General features: G+C 44.4%; 1 protein-coding gene across 1 annotated transcript in view; it reads left to right on the top strand.

Annotated features, from left to right (window-relative positions):
* The window catches only part of USP13 (ubiquitin specific peptidase 13), a 50,642-nt gene that overhangs the window by 22,857 nt on the left and 3,178 nt on the right, over window positions 1–24,607 (top strand). The window contains exons 9-17 of the mRNA XM_075569435.1: window positions 352–477; window positions 2,711–2,864; window positions 3,423–3,597; window positions 17,672–17,760; window positions 17,952–18,074; window positions 19,906–19,932; window positions 22,104–22,247; window positions 22,782–22,942; window positions 23,953–24,115. Of these exons, the coding sequence (XP_075425550.1) occupies window positions 352–477; window positions 2,711–2,864; window positions 3,423–3,597; window positions 17,672–17,760; window positions 17,952–18,074; window positions 19,906–19,932; window positions 22,104–22,247; window positions 22,782–22,942; window positions 23,953–24,115 (1,162 nt within the window). The remainder of the gene's footprint in view (window positions 1–351; window positions 478–2,710; window positions 2,865–3,422; window positions 3,598–17,671; window positions 17,761–17,951; window positions 18,075–19,905; window positions 19,933–22,103; window positions 22,248–22,781; window positions 22,943–23,952; window positions 24,116–24,607) is intronic.

The raw sequence follows: 24,607 nt of genomic DNA, 5'->3' as shown, positions 1-24,607 counted from the left end.
TTTTGTTAATGTCACATTGTTGTATATGTTGAGATGTGGCATATGGGAAAAGAAGGCCTTTTTCATGCCTTCCATATATCCTAATCGTCCTCTTATAGACACGACCTAAAATATGGACCCTTTGGATGTAAACGTGGCTGCAATCCAAGCTGGGGCAAATATATACCCATTAGCTTATAGATGGCGTCTCCACCATCACTGAGGGGCATACATGGTGTCAGATATTCAGCGTTACACTTTCATATCTGTCCCAGGTTCCTGGGGGCTAAGAATCTCTATCTGACACTTTGGGTTATCTTCTGGTCACCCTGGTAAATCCCTCTTCCTCTTTTCTCTACCAATTTCCTGAAGCCTCAACCGAAAGGGATTACAACTCGAATGTTCAAAGCCTCAGTGAGTAAAGGCCACCCAGAATTCTCCTCAAACCGACAGCAAGACGCAGGGGAGTTTTTCTTGCACCTTATAAACCTGATGGAGGTAAGTAACCGGGCCATTTCTGCACGGGGCTTGTGGCGTATGCTCATATGGTAAAATGCAGATGTGACGCGTTCCTTTTATTTACTCAGAGTGCAGATACATTCTTTGTGACTTATACTGTGCATGTTTCGGAGCAAGTGTGTGATGAATACATACAATGTGTCAATAAATGTATAGCTGCTGTGTGACGGTGGTGGTGCAGGGAGATGGGGTGGTCACCGTGTGAGGTGGCGGTGCAGGGAGATGGGGTGGTCACCGTGTGAGGTGCTGATCACCGTGTGAGGTGCTGATCACCGTGTGAGGTGGTGATGCAGGGAGATGTGATCACCGTGTGAGGTGGTGGTGCGGGGTGAGGTGGTGGTGAGGTGGCGGTGCGGGGTGAGGTGGTGGTGCGGGGTGAGGTGGCGGTGCGGGCTGAGGTGGAGCAGAGCAGAGAGCTTTTTCTTCAACGCGTGGCCTATATGCGGATTGCAAAGCGCCTTGATGTGGCTCTTAGTCTTCTGCGAATTTCTTAGCCCGCAGTTAATAAAGGCAGTTTTTTCACACTGAACCATAACTTACACGTGAGTAAATGTAAATATGTGTAGTCCAAATGTTTCACATGCTTGCAAAATGTTCAAATATAATTCAGTCCTTAAATGTATCTAAAATTACAATGCAATTGGCTTGTGGCCCTTCTAATCCTAAATGTTTTCTGAGCGGGCCCCTTTGTAGAACTAGCTGAAGAGCCCTGGAGCATGCGCACTATACACATCGTAACACTCGTCTGAATGGGTCATTTGCATTTTGGCTCATATTTACTAAGCAATTCCTTGTGACATCGGTTCTCCGTCGGGTGTCTTACAGGTGTTTTATGGCATGCAGCTGCTGGGGAAATCTGCCCCTTTATCTTTTGGTCTTCTGAAACAAAATTGCAAAGAAATAATCTATTACTTTAGAAACACTCCGCACAGGGGAATTATTTCACCACCGGTCATTGATAAAGTAAAAGTATTTACATTAATTATGAAAAGTCGTAATAGATTTTTTTTTTTTTTAATTGCTTCACACTGGGAGCAAACCAGGCGCAGGACAGAGTATGCTGCTTCGAGAACATCGTAATAAAACCGGTGTTATTTACTGGAAATATGTATTTTACCAGATGTCCTTTTCTGTGAATGAAAGGCTGGGTGAGGTCTGAAATCCGAAGTGAACTCCGTTTCAGGAAATGTATTCCCCCTAGTGCACGGGTAACTGGGAGGTTATACTCTGTAACAATTTGTAACCAATAATGTAACAATCTAAACGGGTAATAATGTGGGGCGCTGAAATGATTAAGAGAACTAAAATGCTCACATAGTTCAATTCTGAATGTTTACAAAATACTTATCTATTCAATACTAGCATCTAAATTGCTGCACTTGTCTATTCTATATAGGTGAGGGGTGCGCAATTTTTTTCCCCTGCGCCCCCCGCCGGCTCGCACCCCCCCCTCCTTACCTTGGCTCTGGCGTTCTAACGTCACATTGCCATGGGAACGCGTGACCAGAAGCCACCTGAGCCAAGGTAAGTGAAGTTACAGAGGCCTTCGCCGCTCCCCCAACATTACATTTTAATACTTTCGGGAAGCGCGCAGGGCCTCTGTAACCGCCGCGCCCCCCAATTTGCGGGCCCCTGCCTCAAAGACTGAGCCTCTGATCCAACTGTGGTGAAACTGGGATAGCCTGAAAACCTGACCTGTTGAGGGGGCGGGGGGCCTGATTACTGGAGTTGAGCAGCCCTGCTCTGGGTCAGGAGTGCGCAAACTGGGAGGGGGCGCGGCGCTTTCAGAGGCCCTGCGCGCTTCCCAAAGGCATTTAAATTAAATGCCGGGGGAGTGCGGGAGGCCTCTATAAGTCTCTTACCTCGTCCCTGGCGGTTTCTGGCGACGCCATGGCAATGCAGCGTCAAATGACGCAGCGCGGTCACATGATGTCACGTTGCCATGGCATCATGACATCGGGAAACGCCGGAGAAAAGGTAAGGTGGGGGGGGGGGGGGGGGGTGGTGGGGAGAGCAGGCCGGGGCACGCAGACCGTTTGCGCACCCATGCTCTAGGAAGGTGACTTTTTAATATTGTCTGTCTGTACAGTGCTTTTGAGCTTCTGGCACTCCATGAGTTGCGGCACGTAATTGCAGTTTGTACATTGTAAAGTCCTTTTCTGTGTTATTTGTTACACTGTTTAACACTCGCAGGAACTTGTGTGTTCTGCAGAGAAACCGCATTGGTGCAGAAGACCCCAGCGATGTGTTCCGGTTTTTGGTGGAGGAGCGGACGCAGTGCTGCCAGTCTAGGAAAGTTCGCTACACGCAGAGAGTGGATTATCTCATGCAGCTCCCAGTGGCGCTGGAAGCCGCCATGAACAAAGGTGACACTCCAAACAGTCATGGACCTCTTGCGAGGTGCATATTATTACGGACATGTTGTCCGGTGTGCCAATGATTAACTCCCCATAGTACATGGGAATGGAAGAAGGGACAATGGTCACCTTTGCTTACAAAATATTGGTATGAAAGCTTGGATTAGTTACCAGGTGAGGCTCAATACATGCAGGTGAATATTCAATCACTGAAGACCTATTCAGACATTAATCACTGAAGGGTTAATATATACCCCATTTATTTATCAAATGATTTACCAGGACGTAACACAGTGAGGGTTACCTCTCATTTTCCAGTATGTGCTGGGCACAGCGTTATGGTGACAATACAAGGTTACATTAAATGAACAGAGGTTATACAATATATATAAAGACATTGCACGAACAGTTAAAGATAAATATATGTTCTAGGCGTATGTAACACGTACAGACCAGATTCAAATGTGAGACGGCTTAAGTTTTGAAAGAATTTAGACTGGTGGCGGCTGTGAGAGTCTCCGGTAGAGTGCTACGTTGTTGGCCAGCTGGTGTATTTCTTTTCTACAGATGAACTGATTGCCTATGACACGAAAAGAAGAGAAGCAGAGACTGCAAAGAGACCGGCTCCCGTGCTTGTCCGTGCCAGGATCCCGTTCAGGGCCTGTCTGCAGGCTTCCACCGAGCCCGACAATGTCGATGACTTCTGGAGCAGTGCTCTCCAAGCCAAGTCTGCAGGTGTTAAGTGAGTCTTCATTGGCGATGGGGGAATATTTGGTGGAGAATTTCTATCCGCAGCGGGTCAGCCGGTTCCTTTTGGTCCGCGGATTTCAGCGGATCAATCTCAAAAAGGGCGAATCGCCCTTTGCAGATTTATTATTATTATTATTATTATTATTATTATTATTATTACCACTACACTCCGCTGATTCAGCAATCCCGTGGCTGAATCCGCAGATTGGAGTCTACAAATCCGTCCACGGGTTGTATACAATGGCGGTTTTTGATTAATCCGCGCAGATTGAAAGCGCCCAAATCCGTTTGCGGATTTTAAACCACGAAACGGATTTCGGGGGTAACGTCAGCGAAAAGCCGGAAAAACGGATTTGGGCGGATTCCCCCATCTCTACTCTTCATGTATTCTTTACATCAGGCGTGCGCAAACTTTTCCCCTGTGCGCACCCCTGCCTGCTCTCCTTGGCACCTCGCGCCCCCCCCCTCCCTGCTCGGCCCCCGGCGTCAAATGACAGGCAGGGTCTTGTGACGTCACGTGACCCCGCGGCGTCATTTGATGCCGGGTTACCAGGACAATGTGTCGCTGGAAGGGTATTATAGAGGCCTCGCGCGGTCCCCCGGCATTTAATTTAAATGCCTGGGGGGAGAGCGCGGGACCTCTATAACTGCCGCGCCCCCAGTTTGCGCACCGCTGCTTTACATAATCCGAAGTACCACCAATCAATTCTATTTGGCTTCTAACTTCCTGAAATATAAATCCACTTTATTTCCAATAGCAGAACTGGCCCCGAGCCGTCCTTTCTGGGTAACCTAATTCCTGTCTATATTCCGAGTCTGTAGCTCACGAGGCGTTAGAATTGGTTCCCACGCGTATTTATTGCTCTTCCAGAACATCTCTTGGGAAGATGTCGTTGAAGAAGACGTTGGGCTCACAATGGAATTAATTCCATCCAAATTATTACCTAATAATGAAGTATACATTGTTACATCGCAAGTGCGATATTTAACGCCCGCCGTTGAAAACAATTGAAACACGTGTGTTTTTAACATCATCAAAACGCGATCTGCGCTATCGCAGCTGAATCGCTGATGTCAATGGCTGATACCGCAGATGGCGCTTTGATGACTCCCGGCTATGGTATTTTTCATGTTTTTATGTACGTAGTATTTTTCACGTTTTTTTTCTTAAAGCATGCAATATATTTTGCGCTTTTTTCTCTCAACGCACGCAGTATTTTCCACGTTTTTTTCTCCTTGATACCTCCCGTATCTCCCCCCCCATAATAGCTGCTGTATTGTTGGCGGTTTTTTTTTAACGCGCAGATTAACGGATACAATAGCTTTCTGCTGCATCTGTAAAAAATCTGAGCCTGACATCAGAATCCAGAGCCTTAAAGAAGCATCACCCGCAGCCCTATGCAGCATGCTGTCCCGGTGTTTATATATTAAAACAGGGGACTGACACTTCAAATGAAATCAAGCAAATCTGTTATTTTTTTGATTGTCTTCTTTACATTATTTTTTTTTTTTTTTGTAAAATATTTTTATTGGCAATTCTGCAGACTTGTACATACAGTATATTTTTAACCCTGCATAATGTAGCAGATTCTTATACAGGTATCTCTTTATGTTCCATACAATATTTGTTTTGCATTATTTCCTTTTTATTGTTAATATAGTAACACTTGAACCTTCAACTCAACTTGTAAACATTTACTTGTACTATGTCAGTCCGTTATATAATTTTACCTTCAACTTATTCCCTCTTGATAGTATACCCCAGTCTTTGCTTCGTCTGTTTGAACAGGCTAACCAAGTCCTTTATATAAGGGCTCTTCCCTCCTTCAGTATGTTTGTACTTTTTGAATGTTTTCCTGGCCATGTTTGTAAAACGGATATCCTAAAGTTGAAGATGGGTCTTGCTGTCCGGCCGCTCGATCTCTCCCTTGTTCTGCATCCTGTCCGTCTTACTTGGCATGTGCATGGCGTGTAGAACTCTTATTTAAAAATACTTACACCTGTCCGATGAGGTATTTTTTTTAGGATATCAGTCGTAGGGCCTGAACCGAATAATAATCGCTGCCATTATTTCAGCGAGAGGCCGTGTATGGCCGAGCCTTTAATCACTGCCTTATCTTCAACTGCAACGTTTGTAAAGTAAATGGAGTTTTGTTACCGCTAAGCCTTTTATTAGTCCATTTATTATTGTCTGTGTCTCTCATGTCAGACAAAACCATTGGGTTGCCTGCCTCGTGCTCCTGGATTAGCTGTAAAACATTCAAGCCGTATCTAAACTGCCCCCACTTCCCGGGGAAAGGGCCTAAAAATATCATCCATCAGCAAAATGTTCCACAACTGCAGTGTGCTCTGAAAGAATGTAACCGGCCACTGAGCTGGAAATATTCCTCCGTTTTTTTTTCTCTCCAGTACTATATATATATATTCATTTTGCATTATTTACATTATAGTTTTGGGTTGCATAAAAAGTCTGACTGAGAATGGAGATTAAATGCCATGTTTTTACGATTGTTGGATGTAAGAATGTTGGTTTGTTTATACAGTAGCGCTCCACGCAATGAAACATAGATACTCCGTGAATGTTACGGGTTTTTTAGAACCGCGTTGCTAGTTAATGTATTTTGTATACGTATACTGTATATGTAATGATTTTAAAGGCTTTGCAAACCTACAATTGGAGATTTGTTATATGTATGTTTGTACTATATGTGTATGTGTGTGTGTGTGTATATATATATATATATATATATATATATATATATATATATATATATATATATATATATATATATATATATATATATATATATATATATATATCACTTGTGAGCACATTCACATGTCTTAGACAGGTCTGCAACCCTGCCTTTCAACCATTATCACCTAGCATACAGTGTTCCCACTGCAGCAAAGGATTCTGGGAAATGACATGCAAATGTGTCACCTTTTGCCTGGAATATCCATTCACATGGAGCCCATTTAATCTGATGCATCGCCGTTCACATAGCTTTTAAGCACAGCATGGGACTAGCAATGCAAGTACAAACCAACCTCACCCTGATACCCATCAAGGTTGAAACATGTCTGTGAGTGGTTTGACTTGCTGTGCTTAAAAGCTGTGTGAACGGCGATGCATCAGATTAAATGGGCTCCATGTGAATGGATATTCCAGGCAAAAGGTGACACATTGTGTACTCATTTGCATGTCATTTCCCAGAATCCCTTGCTGCAGTGGGAACACTGTATGCTAGGTGATAATGGTGAAAGGCAGGAGTGCAGACCTGTCTAAGACATGTGAATGTGCTTACAAGTGATATTCTTTATTGGCTATATGGTGTGTATGTATGTATGTTTGTATGTATGTATGTTTGTATGAAAAGTTGCAGATTTCTTTACCTCTGCCATTTTCTTTTGTCGGCCTCTTGCTAGATATAATTGTACCATTGACCCTTATGCTATATCAACTGCAATAGCGCGTACTGGATGGGCGCTATTTGGACTTTACAGAATATGGGGCGTGGTCTTTAGGTTCCACGCATTCGCTCACTGTGACTTTCGCTCTGTCTTTTATTTTCCGTTTCTGTCCAGTCGGCGTCCTTCTTCCGGTCACCTGCCTTCGGATTATGGCTGCTAGGGTTGCCAGGCGGCTTCTCCAAAAATACTGGACACAATGGTGACCGGCGAGATGCGCTCAAAGTCTATGGGCAGGTATGTTATTTATAAATGATCTGACCATTACACCATTCTTTCTAAATTTCACTCCAAGTTTGCACCAATTTGCACAATTTCATATTCTATTTTGTAAAAGAAATCGGGGGAGGGAGCGGGGGAGAGAGTGGGGGACGGTGCGGGGGTAGGGGGGTGGAGGGAGCGGGGGAGGGAGCGGGGGAGGGAGCGCCCTCCTCAGAATTCTTTTACAAAATACAATATGAAACGGTGCAAACTTGGAGTGAAATTTAGAAAAAATGGTGTAACTGTCAGATCATTTATAAATAACATAACTACAGTCATACTCTCACCCCCCCACCCTCCCCCTCCCCCCCACCCTCCCCTCATCCTCTGTCTCCCCCCATCCCCGTATAAACTCTTCCCACTCCCCCATCCCTCTCATTTTCTCTCCTCCCCACATCCCTCTCATTTTCTCTCCTCCCCACATCTCTCTTTCTCTCCCCCCCACCCCTCTCTTTCTCTCCCCCCACCCCTCTCTTTCTCTCCCCCCACTCCTCTCTTTCCCTCCCCCCACTCCTCTCTTTCCCTCCCCCCACCCCTCTCTTTCTCTCCCCCCCACTCCTCTCTTTCTCTCCCCCCACCCCTCTCTTTCTCTCCCCCACTCCTCTCTTTCTCTCCCCCCACCCCTCTCTTTCTCTCCCCCCACTCCTCTCTTTCTCTCCCCCCACCCCTCTCTTTCTCCCCCCCCACTCCTCTCTTTCTCTCCCCCCACCCCTCTCTTTCTCTCCACCCACTCCTCTCTTTCTTTCCCCCACCCCTCTCTTTCTCTCCCCCCACCCCTCTCTTTCTCTCCCCCACCCCTCTTTCTCTCCCCCCACCCCTCTCTTTCTCTCCCCCCACCCCTCTCTTTCTCTCCCCCCACCCCTCTCTTTCTCTCCCCCCAGCCCTCTCTTTCTCTGCCCCCCAGCCCTCTCTTTCTCTGCCCCCCACCCCCCTCTTTCTCTCCCCCCACCCCTCTCTTTCTCTCCCCCCACCCCTCTCTTTCTCTCCCCCACCCCTCTCTTTCTCTCCCCCCACCCCTCTCTTTCTCTCCCCCCATCCTTCTCTTTCTCTCCCCCCATCCTTCTCTATCTGAGAAGGAGTGGCTCAGTGAGTAAAGACACTGCCTGGCACTGAGTTTGAAGCAGGTGAACCTGGTTCAATTCCCAGTGTCCGCTCCTTGTGACCTTGGGCAAGTCACTCTGTCCCCCTGTGCCTCAGGCACCAAAACATAGATTGTAAGCTCAGCAGGGACTGTGTCTGCAAAATGTCTCTGTGAAGTGCCACGTAAAACTAGCAGCGCTATACAAGAACATGCTATTATTATTATTATTATTATTATTATTATTCTCTGCCCCCATCCCTCTCTCTCCCCTGTCCCTCTCATTTTCTCTCCCCCACCCATCTTTCTCTCCCCCATCCCTCTCTCTCTCCTCCATCTCTCTCATTTTCTCTCCCCCATCCCTCTTTCTCTCCCTCCATCCCTCTTTCTCTCCCTCCATCCCTCTTTCTCTCCCTCCATCCCTCTTTCTCTCCCTCCATCCCTCTTTCTCTCCCTCCATCCCTCTCTCTTCCTCCATCCCTCTCTTTCTCTCCTCATCCCCCTTTTTCGCTCCCCCCACCCCTCTCTTTCTCTCCCCCCCACTCCTCTCTTTCCCTCCTCCCACCCCTCTCTTTCTCTCCCCCCCACTTCTCTCTTTCTCTCCCCCCACCCCTCTCTTTCTCTCCCCCCACTCCTCTCTTTCTCTCCCCCCACCCCTCTCTTTCTCTCCCCCCCACTCCTCTCTTTCTCTCCCCCCACCCCTCTCTTTCTCCCCCCCCACTCCTCTCTTTCTCCCCCCCCACCCCTCTCTTTCTCTCCACCCACTCCTCTCTTTCTTTCCCCCACCCCTCTCTTTCTCTCCCCCCACCCCTCTCTTTCTCTCCCCCACCCCTCTTTCTCTCCCCCCGCCCCTCTCTTTCTCTCCCCCCACCCCTCTCTTTCTCTCCCCCCACCCCTCTCTTTCTCTCCCCCCAGCCCTCTCTTTCTCTGCCCCCCACCCCTCTCTTTCTCTCCCCCCACCCCTCTCTTTCTCTCCCCCCATCCTTCTCTTTCTGAGAAGGAGTGGCTCAGTGAGTAAAGACACTGCCTGGTACTGAGTTTGAAGCAGGTGAACCTGGTTCAATTCCTAGTGTCAGCTCCTTGTGACCTTGGGCAAGTCACTCTGTCCCCCTGTGCCTCAGGCACCAAAACATAGATTGTAAGCTCAGCAGGGACTGTGTCTGCAAAATGTCTCTGTGAAGTGCCACGTAAAACTAGCAGCGCTATACAAGAACATGCTATTATTATTATTATTATTATTATTCTCTGCCCCCATCCCTCTCTCTCCCCTGTCCCTCTCATTTTCTCTCCCCCACCCATCTTTCTCTCCCCCATCCCTCTCTCTCTCCTCCATCTCTCTCATTTTCTCTCCCCATCCCTCTTTCTCTCCCTCCATCCCTCTTTCTCTCCCTCCATCCCTCTTTCTCTCCCTCCATCCCTCTTTCTCTCCCTCCATCCCTCTTTCTCTCCCTCCATCCCTCTCTCTTCCTCCATCCCTCTCTTCCTCTCCTCACCCCCCTTTTTCGCTCCCCCACATCCCTCTTTTTCGCTCCACCCATCCCTCGTTCTCTCCCCCCATCCCTCTCATTTCTCTTGCTGCTGCTGGGTAATGCAGTCAATCAGGATGGAGGAAACTGCCCAGCCCTATAGCAACAGCCCTGCTCTCTCCCTGCTGGGGTACATCCTGCGGCCCCCAAAGCCGGTCAAGTCACTATGTCCATGTAGGTGTCCAGTATTACCTCCATTTTTTTACTGGACAGAGGGCCCAAATACAAGACAGTCCGTTTCAATACCGGACACCAGGCAACCCTAATAACAGCACACTACAAGATCCACTGTCTTGGAGCAAACCGGATTATATTCTGAGATTAGGAGCTGAGCGGGCCTCACCTTACTTTTGCCTCCTACCTTAGTTCTGTAGTTGTGTTGGTTTCCAATTAATGTTAAAAATCAAAAACGACGGCCAACACCACTATATATTGAAAGAATTCCAGACAGGGGATAAATAGGGACCCCTTAGATCCCCACCCAATCAATCTATAAATAATAGGTTCCCCGCACTCAAAAAAATCAACAAGTAATGAGAATTTGCCATCAAAAACGTTTTAGTGAGGATCACATATAGTGTATAAGAATACTAATAACATGTGTGTGTGTGTGTGTGTGTGTGTGTGTGTGTGTGTGTGTATACATACAAACAAGGGAACGGATATAAAGATCTATAAGCAAGAAAATGGGGGACAGCCCGCACCCAGATCAGACACACCAAATAGTTGCACATGGTATGATATGTACTGTTGGACAACGTCTTATATTGCACAGATTATACACACCGCAAATTGTACTTATCCCTCTATGACAAGGGCGGGCAACTCCTGTCCTCAAGGGCCACCAACGGGTCAGGTTTGAAGGATTTCCCTGCTTCAGCACAGGTGGCTCAGTCGCACTGATTGAGCCACCTGTGCTGAAGCTGGGATTTCCTTAAAACCTGACCTGTTGGAGGCCCTTGAGGACTGGAGTTGCCCTCCCCCACTGTATGATCAGGGTGTAATGTGTATCAGAAAAGGCTTCCTAGAAATGCATGGAAGTCAGGACCTGGGATTAATAGATCACATAGTGAAATGATCACAAATGCAGACTCGGTGCACACCCAGAATTGGTTGCACACACATAATTAGAGGAAAACCCCACTGCAAAGACCAGCAATCCATTGCTATCAGTGTCGGCTATTTCCTGGAAGAGAGAGGGCACAGAGGTTCAGAAAACGATTCCTCCTGCTCCTATATTTAGCTTGTGCTGGAGAGGCGCATGTCACACTTCTCTAGTGCAGAGTTTCACACGCGCACACACGGGGGGATAGGTCTTGCTACACTATAAGAAAGCCTTTATGTTTCTGGTTAAAACATGTTCTAAACATCCATTTGGGCTTGTTTCTCCTATGAAATACGATGTGTGCTGCGATTGTCTCAAACATGGGTTAGGAACGGTATTACTTTTATACTAAAGGGGGTCTGTTTAGGTAAGAGGAAGCACAAAATGCCATAATGTTTTCTTAGTAATGGAGCCAAGTCCCCGTCCTTAATAATCACTAGTGTGTCTGTGTGTGTGTGTGTGTGTGTGTGTTTATACATACTGTGACATAGTCCAAAGATGTTAGGCAGCTTTCTGCCCCATTTTAGAGCAGAAAGTGCAGGAATAGCTAAAAATGATCCGTTCCACAGCTTCCCATTAACTCAGGCAGCTGGATGGAAAATCCAGAGCACAGATTACAATGGCTCTAGTTCTCCCTCACCTGCTCTTCTAATCACATGCAAATAAGCATTTTGTCAATATTACAATGTTATATTGGTTCTCTGTGTTGAAAATGTAGCTAAACTACAAATTAATATACAGGGTTGAAGGCCCTTAAGATTACAAGGCTGTAGTATAAGAGAAAAAATATTGGTAGCTTACAATATGGAAAAAAAAATGCCCTTTTCGGTTGGTAAATTTATAATGAAGTTCATATTCGTATCATGTGAATACTTAATATTGTACTGAGGAGTTAGCTCAAGTATTTCAGGTAGGACGCTCACCCCAGTGAGGTCCATGGCCGCTCACCCCAGTAGGTGTGAGCTGGGGAGGGGGATATGTGACATAGTCCAAAGATGTTAGGCAGCTTTCTGCCCCATTTTAGAGCAGAAAGTGCAGGAATAGCTAAAAATGATCCGTTCCACAGCTTCCCATTAACTCAGGCAGCTGGATGGAAAATCCAGAGCACAGATTACAATGGCTCTAGTTCTCCCTCACCTGCTCTTCTAATCACATGCACAGGTATTTAGAGCAGAGAGGTTTTGCATTTCACTCTCTCTCCTTGGAGCCTGGGGGCTGGGGGTGTCGCTACTCTCCTGCATCCAGTATCGAGGTTGACGGCCTCTCCACGTATCACAGTACCAGAGGATTTGCCTGGACACCCCAAACAGATAAGACAAACAAATGGTTACTGCTGTTGCTAAAAGACTGTGCTGTATCTTGTGACCCTAAATGAGAGAGCATTGTTTTAAGCTGGGGAACCAGTTTAGTTGGCCAGCAGCTGTTAGAGAGACTGATTTTGATGTGTAGTTAGATCCCTGAAAGGGATAGGATTTTGTTTATATAGTTTAGTTTCTTTTTACTTGAAATAACAGTGTGGGAAATACTGTAACAATGAAATGAGTGAACTGCTGAATGAAAGTATCTGAGTACCTCTAACCTACACATGTTAAAGCTGCAGTACCTTACTTGGATGAAAATAAAGCAGGCAGAAGCCTGAGTTAAGCAGCATAATACTTTGCATGATCCTGTTTTTGTATTAAATAACCCTAGAAGACTGTGTCGGGAAGAACCCAGACAGACGTCAGCACTACAAAAGAGGGGCGTTTGTCACATATGGTGGAGAATGCGGGCAGACACTAAAGTCTGTGGGTTTGCAAATAAATGCGGGGGTTTAAAATGGCCGCCCAGCTGAAGTAAAATACAGATGCTATGAGTGAAGTCTGTTCCACTGTGTATATCAGTTGTGCTTCTAGCGTACACAGAGAATGTGCGAAGTGTGGATGCAATAGCACCCTGAACCCAAACAGAAAACCAAAATGTTTTGCTGAAGAAAAAAAAAAAAAAATTTTTGCATCTAGCAAGTGCTGTTTGTTAAGCTAATGCCTTTTGCTGAAGTGAGTGAATTTGCAGCTAGCAAGTGCTGTATGTAAGTTGCTGAAGTGAGTGAAATTGCAGCTAGCAATTGTCCCTGCCGGGTTTCTAAAATGGCCGACGTGAAATGTTTGTTGTGTAATGTACGTAACCATACAAAACAGTGTCCCTTCAGGCCATACTATGATCACGACCCTGGAGGAGAGCCGTACCTACAGATGAATTTAGTATGCTGGGCCTGTCGTGAAGTAGGTCACATGGAAGATGTGTGCCCCAAAATTTTCAAAGACAAACAGCTGCAAAAGCAAGCAACGCCCTGTGAGTGCAAGCAAGATGTGGAAGCTGATAACAGTGAGTGTGTGCCCAGGACCACTGATATCTCTGGAGCTAATAAAGCAAAAAGAAAGAAAACTGTTACTCAAGTCACAGGGGAAGTGACCGAGCCACTTGAACCTGCGCTGTCAGGACATGCGTCAGAAAGGCGCCGAGATGAGCAACAGCCCATAGGGCCTGGCGCAATCGTCCCAGGAATGACGACACGCCTAGAGATGACAAAGGCTACTGCTACCACCATAGGCAGAGAGCCAAGCGAATCAAAGAAAACAAGAACTGACTGGAAACTATGCTATGAGATGTCCCAGAAAGATGTGCAAAACTTCATCACAGAGTTGGGGGTTTCTCGGCAAGAGGCTAGCGCGCTTAAAGCAGAGCTGGAACTCTCACGCCATGAGGTCTACGCTCGCAGCTCAGAGCTGTGTACATTGAAGAAAACCTATGAGAATACCCTGAGTAATTTAGAGACTGTAAAAAGAGAGAATGTAAGTCTGACACAGAAAAATTCAGACTTGACTGACCAGATCAGTGAAAGTGATGAGAAGCTTCACCAAGCAGAAAAAGTGGAGAAGCAATTGATTCAGGAAAAGTTAGAAATGCAGGAAGCACTGCAGAATACAGAATCAGCGGCGATCCAGGCGACACAAACTGCAGAGCTCCAAAAAATGGAGGCGCTGATGCAAACCCAGAGCAAGCACCAGAAAGAGGTGAAGACCCTGAGGGAGGTCTGGCACGATCAGGTTGAAGAGCTGCAGAAGCAGATGGCTGAGCGCGAGATACAGTGCGCCAAGAGAGAGGAGGTGTCCGTCCGTCAGGTGGTTTGCCTGACACTGCGCTATAAAAGCGAGATGGCCGATATCTACAAGCAGCTGGACCACACGGCAAATGAGGGGGCCCGGCTGCAGCTGGAGCTGGACAAGACCCGGAAGGAGCACCTGCAGCTGCAGGTCAAGAATAGAGAAAATGAAACAGAGTTAAACCTCGCTCTGAAACAGATGACGGACATGGGAGAAGCGGCTAAAGTGGTTCAGTCGGGCTATCAATCCTACCTCCTAACCAAGCAAGCTGTACGTTCCTATACGTGTATCTTCAATGCTGTTGCAATATTACGATTTGCTATAAAGATGAAGTTGGAGAAAGAGATTCCAAGGCTAAAAGAGACACGGTCACAAAAGGAGACCAGGGAAAGTAAACTCAATGTCCTCACTGATGACAAAGAGGAAGGAGAAAGAATTGACTTTGATTGTGCTGCTGTTATTCCAGAAACAGATAGGCACCCTCCTGAGAATATACTCCCTGATCTGGAATTCAAAAATCCAGATCCTCAATTTCATTTACGTTGTCCAGAAGATTATCAAACTAGTGGACACACCCAGGACAACACAGAAGATGTTTTAGCCAAGTGGGTGGCAGTTCCTGAAAACACAAACTTGTTGACAGATCCTGATGACATGGTTAATATGGACTACGTTTGTACAGAGGCAACTAGGTCTCCAAAACCCAAAGGCCTGGTAATGGCCACAAAAGGGAAATCAAAGATTGAAAAGAAAAAACAACGAAGGTTAACATGGCGCCTGAATAGTTCCATATCTCACCAATCTGGACCACACTGTGGAGCCAAGGAGAATCTGGTCCAAGGATCTCATCAGAAGCTAAAGAAACAGTCCTGTCATTTGCAGGTTGCAGCGGGCTATGAAATAAAGTCAAAGGATGCAATAGACTGGAAGTCAAAAAAAAAAAAAAAAAAAAAATGTTTGGGGGAACTGACCGATTAATTTTTTTTATTACACGTGTGGACTATGTCACGGACACTTAACTATGCAAATAAGCATTTTGTCAATATTACAATGTTATATTGGTTCTCTGTGTTGAAAATGTAGCTAAACTACAAATTAATATACAGGGTTGAAGGCCCTTAAGATTACAAGGCTGTAGTATAAGAGAAAAAATATTGGTAGCTTACAATATGGAAAAAAAAATGCCCTTTTCGGTTGGTAAATTTATAATGAAGTTCATATTCGTATCATGTGAATACTTAATATTGTACTGAGGAGTTAGCTCAAGTATTTCAGGTAGGACGCTCACCCCAGTGAGGTCCATGGCCGCTCACCCCAGTAGGTGTGAGCTGGGGAGGGGGATATGTGACATAGTCCAAAGATGTTAGGCAGCTTTCTGCCCCATTTTAGAGCAGAAAGTGCAGGAATAGCTAAAAATGATCCGTTCCACAGCTTCCCATTAACTCAGGCAGCTGGATGGAAAATCCAGAGCACAGATTACAATGGCTCTAGTTCTCCCTCACCTGCTCTTCTAATCACATGCACAGGTATTTAGAGCAGAGAGGTTTTGCATTTCACTCTCTCTCCTTGGAGCCTGGGGGCTGGGGGTGTCGCTACTCTCCTGCATCCAGTATCGAGGTTGACGGCCTCTCCACGTATCACAGTACCAGAGGATTTGCCTGGACACCCCAAACAGATAAGACAAACAAATGGTTACTGCTGTTGCTAAAAGACTGTGCTGTATCTTGTGACCCTAAATGAGAGAGCATTGTTTTAAGCTGGGGAACCAGTTTAGTTGGCCAGCAGCTGTTAGAGAGACTGATTTTGATGTGTAGTTAGATCCCTGAAAGGGATAGGATTTTGTTTATATAATTTGGTTTCTTTTTACTTGAAATAACAGTGTGGGAAATACTGTAACAATGAAATGAGTGAACTGCTGAATGAAAGTATCTGAGTACCTCTAACCTACACATGTTAAAGCTGCAGTACCTTACTTGGATGAAAATAAAGCAGGCAGAAGCCTGAGTTAAGCAGCATAATACTTTGCATGATCCTGTTTTTGTATTAAATAACCCTAGAAGACTGTGTCGGGAAGAACCCAGACAGACGTCAGCACTACAAAAGAGGGGCGTTTGTCACAATACACACACACACCACACACACCACACACACACCACACACACACCACACACACACCACACACACACCACACACACACGCATTTATGTATATACTGTATATATATATATATATATATATATATATATATATTATATATATATATATATTATATATATATATATATATATATATATAATGTGTAACAGAGTTTCCCTGGCCCAATCTCATATTGACCCCCTTCTGTGGAAACTGACCCATATTACATGTGGTGTAGTGTGGTGCACCTGCTGGCTTACAGTATCCCTGAGACTCCCGCGATGGTATGGGGGATGGCATCAGGACTGGCTTGCGAGGTATAGCTGAGAGTTCATATTCACTCATGGTACAGCGCCTCCATCTCTTCCAGACCCCCAGCGTAGTAGGGAGGAGTCTCTGAAAGATAACCTCTTTGTGCACCTTCTTCCCAAATGACTCCACAATCAGGACAGAAGCGATCTTTATCTTTGGCATCCTTTATTAACATCAGCACTGGCAGACTGCCCATCATAGCGGCCGGTCTTTTAGCTGCTCATCTCAGGTTGCCAACCCAAAGGAAGTCCCTGGACACTCACTCCTAGTCAGGGCCCTAGAAGTTGTCCTTGCTCTTCCCTTACTTCCTGATGGAGTAAGGGGAATAGTCTGCCCACACCTCTCCCCCAAGGAAGGGCCACAAAGCTTGCCAGAGCCCTGGCAGTTTGCTGGGTCAAACTAGTCTCACTCAGGTGGGGTGGGACACTAACTAAATAAATACAGGAAGTGCTGTGCACTAAATAGCTCCAATAGGCACCACCCCTGTGTCACTGTAATTGGACACAGAGCCTGATGACACTACCTTCACCAGATACTACATAGCACAGGAGGCCAAACCCCATGATTACTCCTGGCGAACCTGCCCTTACCAGGGATTATTGCACAGGAGGAGAAAGACATATAACCCCAAAACTACACAGGGATATATATATATATATATATATATATATATACATACACACACACACACACACACACACACACACACACACACACACACACGTAAACATGGGAAGGATGTTGATCTAGGTCTGATTGCCAATTCTTGGGAGTCAGGGAGGAATTTATTTTTCCCTTTAGGAGATTGTATTAGATGATGTGTCACTGGGGTTTTGTGTTTGCCTTCCTCTGGATCAATATACTGTAAGTACAAATATAGGATAAATTATCTGTCGTCTAAATGTAGCATCGGTTGAACTTGATCGACAGAAGTCATTTTTTCACCCTCATCTGCTTGTAACTGCGTGTGTGTGTATACATTTGTGCGCACACTATGCACTTTTGCACACCCAACTTGTGTTTGTGTTTCCTAGGACATCTCGCTTTTCTTCATTCCCTGAATACTTGGTAGTCCAGATAAAGAAATTTACATTTGGCCTTGACTGGGTGCCCAAAAAACTTGGTAGGTATCCCCTGTGCTTGTAGTTGAAGCAGCAGATGCTGTGATACATCTGCACTTACAGTACAGGGTTGAATGTACAGAATAGCGCATCCATGTCCTTAGTGCATTCTTAGAGGTGGCGGTACAGAATGCCTGGTTTAGAATTGCTTTGTTGGAGAAGTGGGTGCATTGAGCGCTCTTCCTTTGTATAGACGTGTCTGTGGATATGCCAGATCTGCTCGACATCAACCATCTCCGAGCAACAGGGATTCAACCCGGAGAAGAAGAACTTCCAGACATTGCGCCTCCTATTGTCATTCCCGATGACCCCAGAGGTATTACCTTTTTGATTAACAGTCTTCTGGTTAGTCTCTTTATGTTGAAGCTTGTATATGCACAGCAATTAGGTCTGAGCATACAAAGGAATTAGATTTAGAGGTTCTAGACAAATCTATTATATCCATTCAGTGCTGCATGCAGGAGGTGACCATAGCAAATTTCCATTCCAGCAGTACTAGTGTTAATGGAAAAATCAAGACATTAGAGAATAACACTCCATTGCAGTCTATGCATTCATTAATAGTGTCTCCTGTAATTTCCTATGCCTCAATAATCATCTATATTCTAAGTTGATGATGTAATTCATACTACTATGGGGCAGTTTGGGATTGTTGGAGTGGTTCTTGGTCCATAAAGACCACATGTACAAGATCTTGCATAAAGTAGTGTCCCCATTTATCCTTATTTCATGTACAATGACAATATTCTGGAAAATCCACAATATTACATCTTCCAAAGATTGAGACTCCCTTCTAATGAGCCACACATAAGTTGTCTTCATTTTGGTTGCAAAACTATCCCCATTGGCACAATATACTATAGAACATACAGAACGCCTGTAAGCTCATATTGAACCCCCAAAATAACCACAACGTATATATATGCATATAAGTGTCAAAGAGGAGTGCTACTGAGCATGGCAATATATATTTAAAATCAGAGACGAAACATGAAACACAGACAGAGCCCAGTGCTACATCCATTAACACAAATACATGGTACAGTGCCTATATATATATATAAAAAGTGACAAAAACCCTCCACAGTAAAGCATAAAGCAACTGTAAATATTACTGTATGTTCATTTGCATGTCTTAGACAGGTCTGCAACCCTGTCTAAGACATGCAAATGAACATACAGTAATATTTACAGTTGCTATATATATATATAACACGACATCAAGGGACAGCACGCAGATAAGTAAATCATACATTTTCTATATTTGATAGAAGACACAAAAACCGACGTTTCGGTCCCCCAGTGGGACCTTTCTCAAGGTGGTCCCACTGGGGGACCGAAACGTCGGTTTTTGTGTCTTCTATCAAATATAGAAATATAGAAAATGTATGATTTACTTATCTGCGTGCTGTCCCTTGATGTCGTGTTGCAACCGGTATCGTATGGTCTGTTGTTGCTTTATGGGATAAGCACCAAAACTTATTTACTTGCATATGGTGTGCCGGCTGTGCATTGGATTATATAGATATAGATATATATATATAGATATAGGTCTTTTAGTTTAACTCTTTGGCCAAAGTGTCGTAAGCCCATGAGCCCCTCCAAGGCAGACCACGTGAACAGGTTAATAAGAGCTTCAATCAGACTTTGAACTTTGCAACTAATATTGACAGATTTATTATAAATCATTCTTCCTGGTAATGTACAGGTTATTAAGAATTTATATTGGTGTTAGGAACCCATGAGACGTGGTCTGCCTTGGAGGGGCTCATGGGCTTACGATACTTTGGCCAAAGAGTTAAACTAAAAGACCATTTTATTCAATATATATATATATATATATATATATATATATATATATATATATATATATATATATATATATATATATATATATATATATATATATATATATATATATAGCACTGTACCGTGTATTTGTGTCAATGGATGGGCTCAGTCTGTGTTTCATGTTTCGTCTTTGATTTTAAACAATATACTATAGACCTGCAATGGAGAGTAGCACGTTCCAGAGGGATTTGCAGTAGGGCTGAAACATACTTGTTTTTATCATTTTCGATGTAGTGATTATATTTCTGGTTCTTCTTGGAATGTATTTTAATACTTAATTAATTTTTTTATTTCAGATCGTTTGAGGAACCATTTCATGGAGCGTACGTATCTCTGCTTCATCAGTCTTTTCCCCCCTTCTGTTTCATGTTACATTTAAACTTTATTATCTATTTTAATTCCACATGTTTGGTTAGAAATGCTTACTGCCAATATCAACAGGATGAAGTATGGGAGCTATTTACATATTTCAGTATTTGTCTGCTAAACAGAATGATATGGGGGGGCTGATTCTATATCTATTTTTGGACAGTAATTCCAATTGAAGTCCATCGGGAATCCTATGGCCAATCATTTAAAATACCAATTCCATGATCCATTCATATTGGGAAAATCATCAGGATTTCAGGATTTTTAAATGTGAAAAATAATGAGGGACAAGTTTCCCCCTGTCCCCACACTCCCAAACCCCAGATTAATTGTTTACAGAGCCAATTGACCAGCAGTAGGACCAGTCTGCAACGCAGCCGACATGGAGAGCGCAGAAAAGTTGTCTTACTTTTGTGAGCACTTTTGCTTGACTGCGTCTCTCTATTAATTGGGACTGAAGCTTCATGAAACGAGATATCCTTCAGGATTGTGGGTGAACCCAGCACACACTATATATATATATATATATATATATATATATATATATATATATATATATATATATATATATATGTATATGTATACCGTACAATCAATTCTTATACAGCCACTAATCCTGAAACATCACATTTTGTGGTTAGAATTTGATCACGACAGCAATTCCGTTTAAGTCTACAGTGCAGCCTCAGGTCCTGATATTATCTTTGCACTTTCAGCATCTCATGAAGTCTCATTGTGGTGGATTTAATGGGCTTGCTCTAGCTATAGCTGGCTGCTCTCCAAGAGATCCATCTCCTTAAATTGAGCTGCTCCTTCCTACCAAATGAGATCATAAGTACAAATGATAAGAGCAGGATCCAGCTTGCAAATGATGGGGAGTAAACCATCATGGTTTGAAGAAGCAATATGCTTTAAAACAAATCGGGTCAGTCCCCCCCCCCTGCTATCCCCATTTGTAGCCTCCCCTGTCCCCATTTGTAGCCTCCCCTGTCCCTATTCGTAGCCTCCCCTGTCCCCATTCGTAGCCTCCCCTGTCCCCATTCGTAGCCTCCCCTGTCTCCATTCGTAGCCTCCCCTGTCCCCATTCGTAGCCTCCCCCGTCCCCATTCGTAGCCTCCCCCGTCCCCATTCGTAGCCTCCCCCGTCCCCATTCGTAACCTCCCCCGTCCCCATTCGTAGCCTCCCCCGTCCCCATTCGTAGCCTCCCCTGTCCCCATGCGTTGCCTCCCCAGTCCCCATGCGTTGCCTCCCCTGTCCCCATTCGTAGCCTCCCCTGTCCCCATTCGTAGCCTCCCCTGTCCCCATTCGTAGCCTCCCCTGTCCCCATTCGTAGCCTCCCCTGTCCCCATTCGTAGCCTCCCCTGTCCCCATTTGTAGCCTCCCCCGTCCCCATTTGTAGCCTCGCCCGTCCCCATTTGTAGCCTCGCCCGTCCCCATGCTTTGCCTCCCCTGTCCCCATTCGTTGCCTCCCCTGTCCCCATTCATAGCCTCCCTTATCAACCATTCATAGCCTCCCTTATCAACCATTTGTTTAACATCCAGAAAAGCATAGTACAGCATATGACCCTTTATGGTGTGCTAACCCATATAAGCAAACACAAGTAAGAATTACTTTAATATCTCTTAAATTAGCCATAAAGGGTGTATTACAGGGAAGTATAGATAGTGGATACAGTAGTTACTTTCACATGCTCAGGTCAGATGGGGGGTTTCTGCCTGTTCTCTAACCCCTGTCAGTTCTGGATGGTTATACCTGATGCTGGCCACTCAGAAACAAATACAATGTATATCCATTGCCTAACCTATTCTGCCCGGTCACTGAAATGGGCCGCTACAATTTCCCCCTTTTCCTAAAAATACATTGTTTAACTGCATCTAGTGAGCTTTACACATGTTCAGATGCTCATTTCAAAGTTTTGTAGAACCGGTTCCAGAATGACATGAATGATTTAAAAATACAATAAACACCATGTTTATTTTGTATGCTTTGCCTGCTTAATTGCTGATAACTTTAAAGATTTGACTCCTCTCCTTTTACATACTCTGTTAATTAAATCTCAGATGAAATTGACAGAAGCAGCCATGTACTGCAGTGCTGAGTATCCGCTCCTATGCTTTGTCTTAGCTCCTGACATAGACGAGTCTTCAGTAATGCAGCTGGCAGAAATGGGCTTCCCTCTAGAAGCCTGTCGGAAGGCCGTTTACTACACCGGAAGCATGGGGGCAGAAGTGGCCTTTAACTGGATAATCGCCCACATGGAGGAACCCGGTCAGTTAGAACACACGTCAGGGGAGTCAGACAAGGCAAATATTTTGTAATCACAAATGTCAATGGATTTCATGGTTCCCACTGCCTTTTCATACCTGCAGGTCCCTAACGCTAGTATCAAACTAACGCGACTATCAAATGCTCTGTAACATTGCTGCTTAAATTCATTAACACATATGGATTCAATACAGGCTCACCAGAGTACTCACTATACAGATGTACACACAAGGACTTTGATACGCACATAGCCATACAGTACTATTACTCAGTCATTGATAACATGCACCGCATACACACAGAGATGATACACACACACAGGCACGCACTGATACACTGACCTATATAATGACACACTCTGATGCATGTTTATATGCTATTATATACTTCTGACATTGCAAGTCTGTCTTTTTACTTTAGAAGGACTACATCCTGCACATTTAACATGGGTAAACACCAATGATTTTATTACAGATCAGAATTAGATCTCAAACACGGCTAATTTATCTTCAACCCGCTTTTCATGTTTGTCCCCAGATTTTGCAGAACCGTTGGTTATTCCTGGCAGTGCAGCAGTATCCTCCACAGCAGCGTATGGGCAAAATGCAATGCTGGACCAACCCCCAGAAGAGATCATCGCACTCATCTCGTCTATGGGTTTCCAGAGAAATCAAGCTATCCAGGCATTAAGGGCAACGGTAAGTTATTATTAATAACTATTTAATATAGCGCTTTTCTCCCAATGGGAGTCAAAGCGCATCCCAGTTACAGTACAGCACACGGTACGCAGCACACAGGAATGTTACAGACACAGTCCCTGCCCCATGGAGCTTACAATCTGTTTTTGGTGCCTGAGGCACAGGGAGATAAAGTGACTTGCCCAAGGTCACAAGGGGCCGAAACTGGGATGTTCTAGTGTATCTTCTTTGTAATGATATTAAACATTTACAGCTTGTCCGAGAGGTTGGATATTGTATATAGTTGGAAAGATCTCAAAGCTTTATGGAAAATAAACACTATTTTGTAGTGAAAATAAAGAAAAAAACGTTTCAAACCCTGAAGGTGATTATGGCTGAAACATTGGTGTTTCTTTATGTAAAATAAACACTATTTTTGTATTAAAAATACAGCTTGGAGTGGTTGTTTGTCTCTCTGGATGCAGCCGGTAACCTCTTTCTAATATATTATTGCTGCTATTTAATAATTTTTGGTGTGTATTACCTTTTTGCTTTTTGCTGGACTGGATATTGGTATATACCAGTTGTCGTCATACAAGTAAAATGACCGTGTACCAACAGTAACATGCCACAGTAACATGCCACAGTAACATGCCACAGTAACATGCCACAGTAACATGTAACATGCAACAGTAACATGACGCTTCCAATGGGCTCTTGCACAATTATTCACAGTAGGACCTAACATTAACATATCCAATAGAAATGGCACAGACTTTGTGCATAGACATACCGTATAGTCCAAACTAATTACATTCATCCTGTCCCCATCTCCTCTCAATGTGCAAATTAAGATGTATATCACACGTGAGGATAACTCAAAATAATGTATGATACTGATCAGATGCCGCGTTTATTATAATGAGGCATCCACTTTATATGCGGAACGTTTTCTGAACATTCACATCTGTCCAAAGCTGCTGACGTTGGACCTTCCCGCTGACCTCTTTCTTTGATTCCTAACTCACTAGAACAATAATCTGGAGCGAGCTCTGGACTGGATCTTTTCGCACCCTGAGTGTGCCGGGGAAGGTGGCAGTGCTTCTGTATCCATCGATACTGAGAACAACCCAAATGGCAACATAATCACTGATGGCGAACAAGAAGGACCTCGAATCAGAGATGGAAACGGAAGTAAGATTAACATGGCATATATATTTATATGTATGCAAAACACGTTGGTGCTGAACTAAGTTCAAACACATTTAGAAAATGTACTTACCCTATACATGGAACACGAATCTTAAATAGTTTACTGCTCCATAGCTATATACACAGAAGTTCCACTCCATATGTCCTTTTACAATCAAATGTTTTGGTACAAATCAAAATGAACATCCATGTAATGTAATCCATATTTGTTATGCCAAGACATCTCAATTCATTGCACATGCATCACTAGTCTTGTATTTGCACGAACAATCCCGGACATTTTTTCATGATGGCTGCCACAAGGTGGCTCCAGTGAGCTGCCATAAAGGATGGGAGATGTTTGCAATTCAGTGGGAGTCACCTATCAAAGACGCCTATCTGAAAAACAGGGTGCTGTTCTGTGCCCTGGTTCTGCAAAGAGAAAACTACGATTTGACAGAGATTTTTTCCTTCCTTATATTTGTTAGTATTTTT

This window comes from Ascaphus truei, chromosome 14, assembly GCF_040206685.1.
Source record: "Ascaphus truei isolate aAscTru1 chromosome 14, aAscTru1.hap1, whole genome shotgun sequence".
NCBI classification, from domain to species: Eukaryota; Metazoa; Chordata; class Amphibia; order Anura; family Ascaphidae; genus Ascaphus; species Ascaphus truei.
The sequence above is the reverse complement of the archived record's forward strand: the minus strand, read 5'-3'. Positions and strand labels throughout refer to the sequence as shown.